Genomic DNA, 12303 nt, shown 5'->3' with positions numbered 1-12303 from the left:
TATGGTGAATAAGCAAAAATACCTGCAAACCTATAAAACCATCTTCGAAATTAAGTAAATGCTTAATAACATATTATGATGTAAATACGCAGCTAGCCTAGCTTCATTATTAGGTTTTTAAAACATTGAATTTATATACTTGATGCTGAATATAGCAGGCTACTGTTGGTATATTGTTGCCTAAATATATAAATACTATCAACATTCTTTTAAGTTCACATAATGTGCTGGCTAGAATTGATTAACATTTTAATAAATATACGTAAATTAACGAATACGCTACCAGTTAGCTTAGCAGCAAGCTAACAGGCAGTTGTTTGTAAGGCCATTATAGTTAGCTAATTACACTACTACTAACAACATTAACTATGCTGTTCAATTCAAGACACCATTGTAGTTAAACAATGAGAATGTTGCACTTTCAGTTTACCCATTGTGTCATACATTGATTATTTGTTATTCAATTTCACAGCTAGGTTGAAGGTCTACAGACTAAACTGCAATGTGAATGGAATTCAAATCCAAAATAATCCTAAGTAAAAATGTACACTCACCGGTCACTTTGATAGACATGGTTAAGATGAATGGGAAAGAAAGGTGATTTAAGTGGCTTTGAATGTGGCACGGTTGGTGGTGCAGATGGGCTGGTCTGTGCATTTCAGAAATCGATCTAGTGGGATTTTTACCACAAAAAAAATCTCTGTGGTTCACAGAGAATTATCTGAAAAAGAGAAAATAACCACTGAGATCTGGGCTGAAATGTCTTGTTGATGTCAGAGGTCAGAGGTTCAAGCTGTGCCCTTTTTAGCAGAGCATAGCGGCTGCAGAGCGTACTAGCTGGTGGAGGAGGCCGCCTACTGGCAATATGTCTAGGAGTGAAAACAACTGATGCGGGCCATTTAATAGGCTTATAACATTCAAAACAGGTGCAAGAGCTCAGTTTCTGTTCAAAGCACAAACCTTCCCGGCAGCATTACTCTGTCCACACAGCACAGGCTGAATGCTGTGTCCCCTTCTAGCACCAAAGATACCTGTGATGTTGGCTGCACTGCTGCAGCTCCCGCTTTAATATTTTCTCTCTCTACACAACATCTTCTAAGCCTTCAGTTTGAGAGAAATGTCAGCGTTAGATTATATGCACAGACTACTAATAGACCTTGAGGTACAGACAGACTGCCATATACTTGCAGAGTGTGGTTTATGAATGGAATAGAAATTGTTACATTCACATCCAGTCTTGAGGAAAGGTTTTTAATAAGATTTTGGAAGTGTAATGATTCAATTCCATTAAACACAACAGCTTTGTGGGGTTAGCAATAATGTAAGAGGTACTCTATACATGTAGCTACGGCTAAACTATGGAAAACATTAAATAATTATTTTTTAAAACCTGTAATTACACTTTTTCTGCATCTGTGATTAACTCTTTATTCTGCACGAGCTCAAAACTTTTAGATGGTTGGCAGCAACGTCAATTTTTAAAGTAAACACTTTGTTTTCTGCATTCTGGTGAAATTTGATGTGCAAATGTGTGTTTTTGCTTCACTGCTTGTGGTGTAAATATCCTTGTGTAAATACAAAATTCAGGCACAAGGTTAGAATTTGAAATGTAGTTTTTCAGGCATACTGTTGTGCTTTCAAATATGCATTACTCTGTATTTATTGATTTAGCTGCTGAGCCGACAAACATAGGACTGATGTACTGAGGCGCTCTTTTGTGTCTTTTGTTAGATCGAGAAAACAGTTTCTATGCTGCGTACTTATTTAGAAGTCCTAATCATACTAGACAGTAGGTCTGTTTTCTAGTATGATTTTGAAGAATCACATACATATATGACTGTAGTGTACTGACTGATAACATATCGTACCTAAAGATGTGTCTACAAATTATTGAACAATTTCGGAATAAAATAAAAAGACCTTGAATAGCTCATCATTGACTGTACATAATTTGTACAAAAGAGGACAAAAGAGAAGGCGAAACATTATTGTATGCCTGTGATCTTCAGGCTTATCAGCGTGCATCTCTGATGGTGCAGTGGTGAATTGGTGCCTGTGGAAGTGTCAAGAGCATGCTATTTTTATGATTTGAACCTATGTTTAAGTAGAATCAGTTAATATTCAGTAAAAAGTTGTTATTGGTGAAAAATTTGAGAAGCAACCGACACCATTAATACCATCCTTTAGTGATAGAACAGTCACTGAAACATGGGTTTTAATTAGTGTTTAGTTATTGTTTGCAACAGCTCTTTATCGTTCATTTATTCAAAATCAGAATATTGGAAGATATTCTGTTTCCTGATGGTTTCACAAGACAGAGAGTTAACAAACATGCACGTTTTCTGTATCATATCAATGATAAGCTAATAAATAACTTAACCTTATCATTAATCAAATACAACAGAACAGAGGAGAAAGAAAGAAAAGACCTGCAGAGATAATTCACAACGACTCCCTCGGAGTAGGTACATCGCATTGTGAAAATCAAGGTGGCTAAATTAAAGCCTGAAGTCTCACAGGTATAAATGAGTATGTCCCCCCGAGTATAGCGGTTGGCTTAGCATTATCCTGTGGGCAAAGATCCTTTCTAGTCCCCTCTGCCTTCTCTTTAACAGAGACATGAGAGCTGGCACAACAGAGCTTTTTAAAGCCCATCCACCAGGTTTTGTTATGTAAGCACATTGCAGCTCTGTGTGTGTTAGTCGATTACAGGAATAATCAACCGCCAAATGCATTACAACTGCCACTAAAATAGCAACTGGTGATGACCAACACAAAAAAGCCAGATATTTTTTGCTTTATGTAGACTAATAAATAAGTTTAAATCTATGTGCTGCATGTGCCAAACATCATGATATGTTTACCGAGAGCGAGAGAGAGTTATCCCTATAAAAACTTGCATTTAGAAATGTAAATACTTTTGTGCAAATTGGTACTTAACTCTAAATCACATTGAGAGTCTCTCTGAACGGTCATCACTGCCTTTTTTATTGCATCACATTATCCTGATGATACCTGCTATAAACCTCCCTTTCACTAGATGGCGCTCTTGCCCGTAAACGTCACGCTTGCACTGACGTTTGTTTCAGCGTCACCGGAAATGCTGCTTCAAAACACTTCAATGGCTGTCTTGCAGTAACTTCGACCGCTTTGGGCAAATAGTTAGCTCTGAAAGTCGGGGATAATTTACTTACCTCCGCGCTTTGGGACATTTTTAAACTCCGACATGGCGGGGCCGCTGCTGGAGTTTGAGACCGAGATGTTCCTGAGTGTCTTCGGCAGTGACGGGCTGCTAGTAACGGCTGAAGGCTTGGGGATAGACCGAATCCTACTGCAGTTCATGCGGGTTTACTCGGAACCGGGCAGCCTGGTCCTTCTGCTCAACACAACCACACCAGAACAGGTTAGGAGAGGCTGGATTAGCTAGAGGCACAGCTCATGATTATCTCACACTTTACCCGGTGCGAGGTGATGTGCCCCAGCAAAGTGACTTAACAGTGCCTTAACATTAAAACCATACATTAAAAAATATATATAAAGAAAATGTCAGAAGTTGGAAGGGGCCACTTTTTTGTCCATAGACATGGTGGCTAAAACAGATGAAGATAAAAAGAGATGTGCACCTGCCAACAATTTTGGCGCCATCTCGGTTTCATACATTATTTCAGATGGAATTGTTGATACATTTTTGTAATATAAAAAATGTATTATAGTTTATTATTTTCATCTGAAAGTTGTTATAGAATCCTCCTCTGTGATGGAGCTCGTCTAAGAAAGATAATTTTAATAACAGTAACTATCTGTGGAACTGGTACTGCATGAGGAAGTCAGTTTATCGTGCATGAGGACAGCGAGAAAGCAGTGAGGTGTGAAAACCCCGTCTTTTTTTTCTTTTTTTTTAAAATTGCAATGGTGATGGACAGATGAAGTCAGGCTGGAGTGTCTTTGGGCACACGACATTACGATCTGTAGTGGGAGCAGGTGGAAGAAGGACCGGAGAGGAGACGAAGGAAAGACAGAATACATGTGTGTGAATAAGAGGGAGAGGGGTGTAGCAGTGATGCTGCAAGGAATAGAGGTAGTGAATGTGGATGACTTTAAATACCTGGGTTGACCATTCAAAGCAACAGATGGTGAAGCAGAGAGTGCAGCCAGAGTGGAGTGGGTAGAGATGAGTGTCAGGGTGATTTGTGACAGAAGGATAACTGCAAGAGTGTCAGGGTGCAAGGTGGTAGTGAGACCTGCTGTGATTTGTGGTTTGGAAATGGGGCACTGACGAGAACACAGGAAGCCGAGCTAGGGGTGGCAGAGATGAAGACGCTCTAATTTTTATTGGGAGTGGCGAAGATGGACAGGTTTCGAAATGAGTACTTCAGCTCAAGTTGAGCAGTTTGGGTTAGAAATTTAGAAGGGAAAGGTTGAAAGAGTTTGGACGTGTGCAGAGGACAAAAGATGTTGAATATAGAGCTGGAGGCAGAAGGAAAAGAAGAAGACGTCAGAGGAGGTTCATGGGTGTAGTGAAGGAGGACATGGAGAGGGCTTGCGTGACAGAGGAGAATGTTGGGGATAGGATGAGAAGGAGGCAGATGATGCTCATAAAAAGGAGCAGCTGAAAGAGGAAGTATTGCATTTTAAAACACACAATTACAAAGTGGTTCAGTTGGTATAAAACCACACATTAAAGATAGAAGTGTAAATGTCCTTACATCAGTTACTACATAAACACTTGCATACACACATTAGAAGAACAGGAGCCAAAAATAATGGGTGAAAGACTAAGGAATAATTATTCTGTAAAAAACTTTTTCAGCCAACAAGTTGAGTCAGCCAACCTGACGGGCTGAGGACTACAACCTCAGAAGCATGATCGCCTCATTATTAAAATAAGTGTTAGAAGACCCTTTTCAGATAATCGGAGAGGCTGACCGCTGAGTTTTACCTCTTGTTTGTGTGGAACATAGCATACAGCTTTAACCAGAAGCTTGCTTCTTTTCATCCTCTCTTCTCAGGAATATTTCACAGAGCAGCTGCGAGTGGAGGGTGTGACCCACCTGCCCAGGACGGTGACCAGTGATGTCCAGAGCACTGAGCGTTACAGTGTTTACACTGAGGGAGGGGTGCTGTTTGTCACCAGCAGAATCCTGGTGGTGGACTTCCTCACGGACCGCATCCCTGCTCATCTAATAACAGGTCAGACTTGTACATGGCTAAATTCATATGAGAACATTTTATTCACAGCCTTATTTATCACTAGCAGTCCAAATTGGATTGCAATACTTGTTTGAGTACTTGTAGTTGCAACATATGGTTATATGGAATGCATTTGAGTTATCAGTAAAATTCAGTGGCAGCATGTTGACTGAATGACATATAGTTAAACTACTTATTTATGCAAAGGTTAGTCACTCCTAACAGCTAACTTTGGCCTTTCCCATCTAATGTTTTCTTGCATGCTGCCTGGTTACTTTGCAGCTGTTGCAGTCTTATGAGAGTTTCATGGTGTCATTCAGCTCTTTTGAGTTTCTTGCACTATTGTGGACTGCATTTGGCAACTGTAGTCTTGGTTCTGCTCTGGAGAGTCACTCTGAGCGGGTAGAGAATAGGCTGCAGTCTAAGGCTGGGAAGTTGGAGTCCATTCACAGGATGTGGAAGTTGGTGGACAGACAGCTGATGTCATTATAGTGACGCAGTGTATTATTGTTATATTGTCAAGTATTTATAGTATTATTTATTAACTGCTGAAAAAGCTTGAAAACATGCTCTGGCATACACATCCACCTCTTACTACTGCCACAGTTACAATCTACTTCTGTGGGAAAATAATAAGATGAGAAATATTTATTTATCTCTATGTGGGTAAGTTATTGTGTTACAGTGCCTCAAATATGACAAAAACAACTTATCTCCAAAAAATAAATACAATATAGCAGCGTAGAATGGCTCTTAAAGGGAAAATGAGTGCAGTTAAAGCGAACAGCTTAATCAAAAATCAAAATGTGATACAGTAAGGAGATTGAACAAGTGTTGTGGTTTAAGTCGATAAAGATTTTCTGTATCTGTCTTTATGGCAGATGTTAGAGAACGCGTTCATCTGCATCCGCATTTCACTATATCTACAGTCACTAGGATGACCTCTGTGTGAGCTAAAGGAGGAATCCAAACAGTGTGTTGATCTAAACTGGATTCAGACAACAACAACGATGTTGTGCGAATGATATGGATGCACTCCAGCAATGGATGACATCACTTTTCTATCACAACTTGTGCAGTCCTTTCACATTTCTTCTTACCTGTCAGATTAACGTCTCTACCTAAACTGTCCTGAAGCCATGCACGCTCTCACTGGTATCCAGGAAGTGATAGTGGTAACAGCTCAATGCAATCCTGCTTAAAGTGCATCTAACTACACTCAGTCATTCAGCTCCCTCCCCCTCTGGTGAACCACTCATTCGCTGGAACAGCTCCAGCACTGAAACACTGTTGTTTGCTCTGTAGCTGCTCCAAGATTACAGGCCTCACTCAGTAGAACAGTCAGCTCCATTAGCTGTTCTGTGAAGAAAACCAACTTGGAAAGCTTGACTTTAGCCATTTCAGTTTTGCATAAACCACAATGAGCACGAAAAATCAAACTTATCAGGTGAAAAAGTCACTAAAAATCAAACAACAAACAGCCAGCTGATATATTATTCAGACTCTACCTTCACTGTCTATTTGTTCCGCTCCCTTTAGGCATTCTGGTTTATCGTGCCCATAAAATCATTGAGTCATGCCAGGAGGCCTTCATCCTGCGTCTGTTCAGACAAAAGAATAAGACAGGCTTCATTAAGGCCTTCACTGACAAGGCCACGGCTTTCTCCTCGGGCTTCTGCCAAGTGGAGCGTGTAATGAGAAACCTCTTTGTCAAGAAGCTCTACTTGTGGCCCAGGTACTGTCAAACAACTTCACTGTAGATGTTTTGTCTTGTGTATTTTGTTGTTGTAGTAACATTTATAATACTTCTTTTACTACTTCTTTTCTTTTTTTTAACCTTTGCACTCAGGTTTCAAGCATCAGTGAACACAGCACTGGACAGGCACAAACCAGAAGTGGTGGAGCTTCACGTGTCCCTAACTCCAGCTATGAGGGCCATCCAGAGCTCCATCCTGGACATCATGACCGCCTGTTTAAAGGAGCTGAAACGCTACAACCCCACTCTAGAGGCTGAGGACCTCTCACTGGAGAACACGCTGGGGAATTCTTTTGAAAAGGTTTCACAGTGTGTTACTAACATATACGACACATTTAAGCTGCCTTGACAAATTTTACCTCAGTGTGTGAAAACATTTTTGATTAAACTATTAAAGGAGGATTTTTTTGTTTTTTAAGAAGGCTTATGGTAATTGGACCGAGAAAAAAGCAGGTTGAGATGAGCCTCTTTAATTTGCATGTTAAATGTTATTACAGCGTTTATGAGAACCCAGTTTCTAAAAGAAAATTCAGGACACTGCAAAATGATTTGCAATCCATTTAAACCCTCTTAAATTTAAATTGAAAATAGTACAAATACAGTATGATCCCACAACTAATTAGGTCAATTGGCAACAGGTCAGTGGCATGATTGGATATGGAAAGAGCATCCAAGCAAGGCCGTGAGAGGTAAAGATGTTTACTCTTCTGTGAGGTATTGCAAGTTCTTGTATAATGAATGGTGCCGCGTCCTGCAGGCTGAATAAGCTGGAGCACATCTGTGTGACTTCTCCTGATATGAGAGTTAGAAAAACACACCTCTGGTTGTAGGTGAGTTCAATTGTATGCTTTGCCGTACTCCCATTCAGACTATCCGTCACTATCTGGACCCCTTGTGGCATCAGCTGGGAGCAAAGACCAAAGCACTGGTTCAGGATCTGAAGGTGCTGAGAGTCCTCCTGCTCTACCTAACCCAGTACGACTGCGTCACCTTCCTCAATCTCCTTGAGTCGTTGCACTCCAGCCAAAAGATCTTTGGCTCTAATTCGGGTAAACTACATTTATTTGACTGCCCTTAAATGCCAGATTGGAGGCCATTAAGAGTTTAAAATGTCTAAATTAATTGTAATTCTTTGCATTCAACCTCGCTCTTACCATCAGGTTGGCTCTTCCTGGACTCCAGTACATCCATGTTTGTGAACGCCAGGAGCAGAGTCTACCGTATTCCCGAGAGCAAAAAGAAACTTAAAGTGGGAGCAGAGGCAGAGAAACAGAAGCCATCCTCTGCCTCAGGTAACTGCGTAGTTGGCCAATCTCTGATACGGTGATATCAGAGTAGATATCCACAGAACTTGTCTGTGTATTCATGCTGGCATGACTAACTGCTCAGTCTGTGTGTGGGTTTCAGAGGTGAAGCGGGAGCTGGTGCTGGAGAAGAGCCCAAAGTGGGAGGCTCTGACTGAGGTCCTGGAGGAGATTGAGAGGGAGAACAAGAGCTCTCAGCATGAGCCAGGTTAGACCTCAGTGATGTTCAACTGTTACAATGTCATCATGAATGAATCTGAAAATGATTTTCTATAATATGATCTGATTTTTAAAAGGTAGTGTTGCTGTCATTTGTAAAGATCTAAAGATTTGTACATTTTAGCCCACAGTTAAACTCCTCATTTGAAATCTAGACTGCCAAAAAAGCAACACTTTGAAAACACGTCAAAGCTCAATGAGGCAAAAGAATCATGCTTGAAATCTATACTGATACAGATTGGCTAATATGTTAAGAATGAAAGGATGCCATCGTTTGATGGAAATGAAAATTATCAGACTACAGAGGGCTGAATTCAAACAAACCCTGAAAATCAAATGATGTTGCAGGCTAATGCAATCTGCTGAAATTGTATCGGAGCAACTCAAAATAGTACTCAATAGTTTATATTGTCTCCACTTGCCAGTGGACCTGCCAATTCTGGTATTCTATGGCAAGTGCCAGGCAGTGACACGGAGCCCACTAAAGGATGCCCTTAAGCTACATTTCGTAGCTCTGGCAGTTCTCATCCTGTTTCTCCTTGCACAAAGGAGCAGATAATGGTCCTGCTGATGGGTTAAGGACCTTCTATGGCCCTGTCCAGCTCTCCTCCAGTAAGACTCCTGGAATCTCTTCCATGATCTTGAAACTGATTAACAACCCCCTCTGCTAATAAACTGAGCAGATCAATATCCCAGAAGTATAACTCACTCAGTGCTATATTAAAAAGTGTTCCTCTTATTTTTATTTATTTATTTTTAGCAGCAAGAAAAGCATGAGCCACAGCTCGCATTTTACAAAGTCATCCTCAGGGCGGGCTGATTTGTCCTGCTTCACTGTGTTGTGGTGTTGCTTTGAAGCTGCACAGTACTTGACAGTACACCTGTACACACTGAGGAAAAGTAGTCCACCAAAATTTGGGTCAATTGCAGAATATAGAGTAGGCCTCCTTATCCCCCGTGGACCCACTGGCTTTCGAAGCAGGAAAATCTTTGGCCTTAGCCCCAGTGTTAGGATTCTGTGTGAGCTCACTTTAGGTGCACCAGTTCACGGCCTAAATATGCTGTCTTGGTGGTGTAGAAAGCACCTGTCAATATCCATATCTGTCATTTTATTTGTTATTTTATTATTAATTTAAATCAAAAAAGCTTCTCTTTTCATTGTCAATTTACATTAAAGTATTTTTAGTCTTTCAGGGGAATATTTTTTTCCAAATCCTTACATTTTTACATTTTTTTATAATCGACAATCTCTCTGTAAAGATCTATCTTTCTCTAACTGCCTTATATTCCTCCCTCAGGTCGAGTCCTGATTTGTGCCAGTGACGACCGGACCTGTGCTCAGCTGCAGCAGTACATCAAGCATGGCTCTGACTGGCTGCTCAACCGGCTCTACCACCGCACGATTGGGAAACGGGACTCTGCTGCACTGGGTGTCTTAGAACTGGATTTGGAAAAAAAGGGAAAGGGTCCGGTCAGAAAAGGAACGAAGGGAAAGCAACCTGCGCAGAAAAAGAATGCAAAGACGACAAAAGGCAAAAGCAGACCGTCCTTGACTCTGACCCAGATGGTGGGGAAGGAGGAGACGGGCGAAGCGGCAGTCATGGGCAGCAGCGGAGATGAGGATGAACTGACGGATGAAGACGGAGGCGAGGAAGAGCAGCTCAAGCTAGACTTGCCATCAGATGCTTATTACGGCGTCCTGAAGGAACCGCTGACTGTCATCCACCCGCTGAAAGGCTGCACCGATCCCCACAGTTTGACCCGGGTTCTCCATGAGGTGGAGCCCAGCTTTGTGGTGCTTTACGATGCCGAGCTGAGTTTTGTGCGCCAGCTTGAGGTCTACAAAGCTAACCGGCCTGGAAAGCAACTTAGGGTGTACTTCCTCATCTATGGTGGCTCGACCGAAGAACAGAAGTACCTGACAGCTCTGTCTAAGGAAAAGAAGGCTTTTGAACACCTCATCAGGTCAGAGCTGTTACTCTCCCGTTAAGCGTGTGAAGTGTATTTTGTTGAGGGTCATTTGCTCACCATTTCTTGTATTTGTGTTCTTGTTTAGGGAAAAAGCTACTATGGTGATCCCAGAGGAGAGAGAAGGGCGAGAAGACACCAACCTAGACCTTGCTAGGAATCTAGATCCCGCCAATGCCACCACCAACACCCGCAAAGCAGGCAAGTCTTGCTTGTTATGCATTTTTGAATTTTTTTCTCCTTTGTGTGCTAAATCGTCTTCACTATGCATTGGACCAGTTTGTGTTTTTATATCCGTTTTCTGTCCAATAACCAGGTGGCCAGGAGCAGCCCACAGAGCCCTCACGAGTCATTGTGGACATGCGCGAGTTCCGGAGTGAGCTGCCATCCTTGCTGCACCGTCGCGGACTGGACATCGAGCCGGTCACCCTTGAAGTAGGCGACTACATTCTGACGCCGGACGCATGCGTCGAGCGCAAAAGCGTCAGCGACCTGATCGGCTCGCTTCAGAGCGGCCGCCTCTACACCCAGTGCCTCTCGATGACCCGCTACTACAAGAAACCTGTGCTGCTCATTGAGTTTGACCCAGCTAAGCCATTTTCCCTAACGGCCCGCTCGGATTTCCGTCACGAGATTTCATCAAATGATGTTTCTTCAAAGCTCACCTTGCTTACGTTACACTTCCCCAGACTACGTATACTGTGGTGCCCCTCCCCGCACGCCACAGCCGAGCTCTTCCTGGAACTAAAGCGAGGCCAGCCCGAACCTGACGCCGCAGCAGCTCAGGCGGTAACAGCCGAGTCAGACACTGTGGCTGAATCGGCAGACCTCTACAATCCCGGACCTTATGACTTCCTGATGAAAATGCCTGGGATCAACACAAAAAACTACAGGGCTGTTATAAAAAACGCAGACAGCTTGGCTGACTTAGCCAAAATCAGCCAGGACAAGTTAGCGGAAATACTCGGAAATGCCAACAATGCCAAGCTGCTGTACGAGTTCCTGCATAATGTAGTTAATGTCCCTGCTCCCATACAGAAGACCAAACAGACATGACGAGCAGACTATATCGATATAGGAATATTTTGCCACTGTGATTAAATTATTGCAGTAAGAGTATTTGACATATTCGGATACAAAATTAACTTTTTAAAAAATGCAGATGTTACGTTTAGATACACATTTTTTGTAAAACTGCGTGACTTTTATCGTTTTTCTGTTTTTATATTGTCGAAGAATAAAATCTGTCTTTTTATAATTAATAAAAAACTGTTATTTAACTTTAAAAAAAATAAAATGCACTTAATTTATTTTAAGCAAACCTTTAACGTGATTTTTTTTTTCCTTTGAGAGGAATGATAGAGTGGATTGTTAGTAATAATATATACATAACATACTGTTACAGTGGGGGATGCTCATATTTAATACAGCAAACATTTATTTAAAATGATATCAGTATATGTACAAGTAACCCCTCTATGCTAAATGCTGTTGGCTCTGTGTCATGTGAGTGATCAGAACTCAGGGACATGACTCTTTGAGCACAGATGCCCCACCCAATAGTTTTTACACTTTCTGTTTGTGAGGGGCAGCCAATCAGAATAAACCTGGTTTTCCAGGACAGTGGGGCCATTCTAAATCATGTACAGTGATAATTATCTTGTGTCCATGACTTGTTTATTAAAAAAAATATCACACTGTGCACTTCAGATCTGATTTCAGCTCTTCACAGTGCAGGTCAACACTGTGGAAAGTTATGCAACATATTCAAAACATACCAAAGGACTAAAGTCACGTTTTATGTTTGTTTTTTTTCTTTTTCTTTTTGTTCGTTTTGCTCTTGTTGACATATGTTTCCATTACGTA

The 12303-nt window shown here is 41.5% G+C and overlaps 1 protein-coding gene across 1 annotated transcript; it reads left to right on the top strand.

Moving 5' to 3' along the window:
* The first annotated feature begins 3112 nt into the window (after nt 1-3112).
* Nucleotides 3113-11667, top strand: ercc4 (excision repair cross-complementation group 4). The gene is made up of 10 exons (XM_063482130.1): nt 3113-3403; nt 5010-5190; nt 6730-6925; nt 7040-7247; nt 7815-7995; nt 8107-8238; nt 8354-8458; nt 9768-10434; nt 10526-10638; nt 10754-11667. Exons 1-10 carry the CDS (start codon nt 3227-3229, stop codon nt 11491-11493), a joined length of 2700 nt encoding a protein of 899 aa, XP_063338200.1. The 5' UTR covers nt 3113-3226; the 3' UTR covers nt 11494-11667.
* Nucleotides 11668-12303: the final 636 nt, after the last annotated feature.

The sequence above is a fragment of the Pelmatolapia mariae genome, linkage group LG8 (assembly GCF_036321145.2).
Source record: "Pelmatolapia mariae isolate MD_Pm_ZW linkage group LG8, Pm_UMD_F_2, whole genome shotgun sequence".
Taxonomy (NCBI): domain Eukaryota; kingdom Metazoa; phylum Chordata; class Actinopteri; order Cichliformes; family Cichlidae; genus Pelmatolapia; species Pelmatolapia mariae.
Note: the sequence above shows the minus strand (reverse complement) of the source record. Positions and strands in the feature narration are given on the sequence as shown.

Coding starts and splice junctions, on each gene's coding strand:
- ercc4 (XM_063482130.1), top strand. CDS start 3,227: ATGGCGGGGCCGCTGCTGGAGTTTGAGACCGAGATGTTCCTGAGTGTC. Junction 6,926..7,039: donor AAGCTCTACTTGTGGCCCAG/GTACTGTCAAAC, acceptor CTTTGCACTCAG/GTTTCAAGCATCAGTGAACA. Junction 10,435..10,525: donor GCTTTTGAACACCTCATCAG/GTCAGAGCTGTT, acceptor GTTCTTGTTTAG/GGAAAAAGCTACTATGGTGA.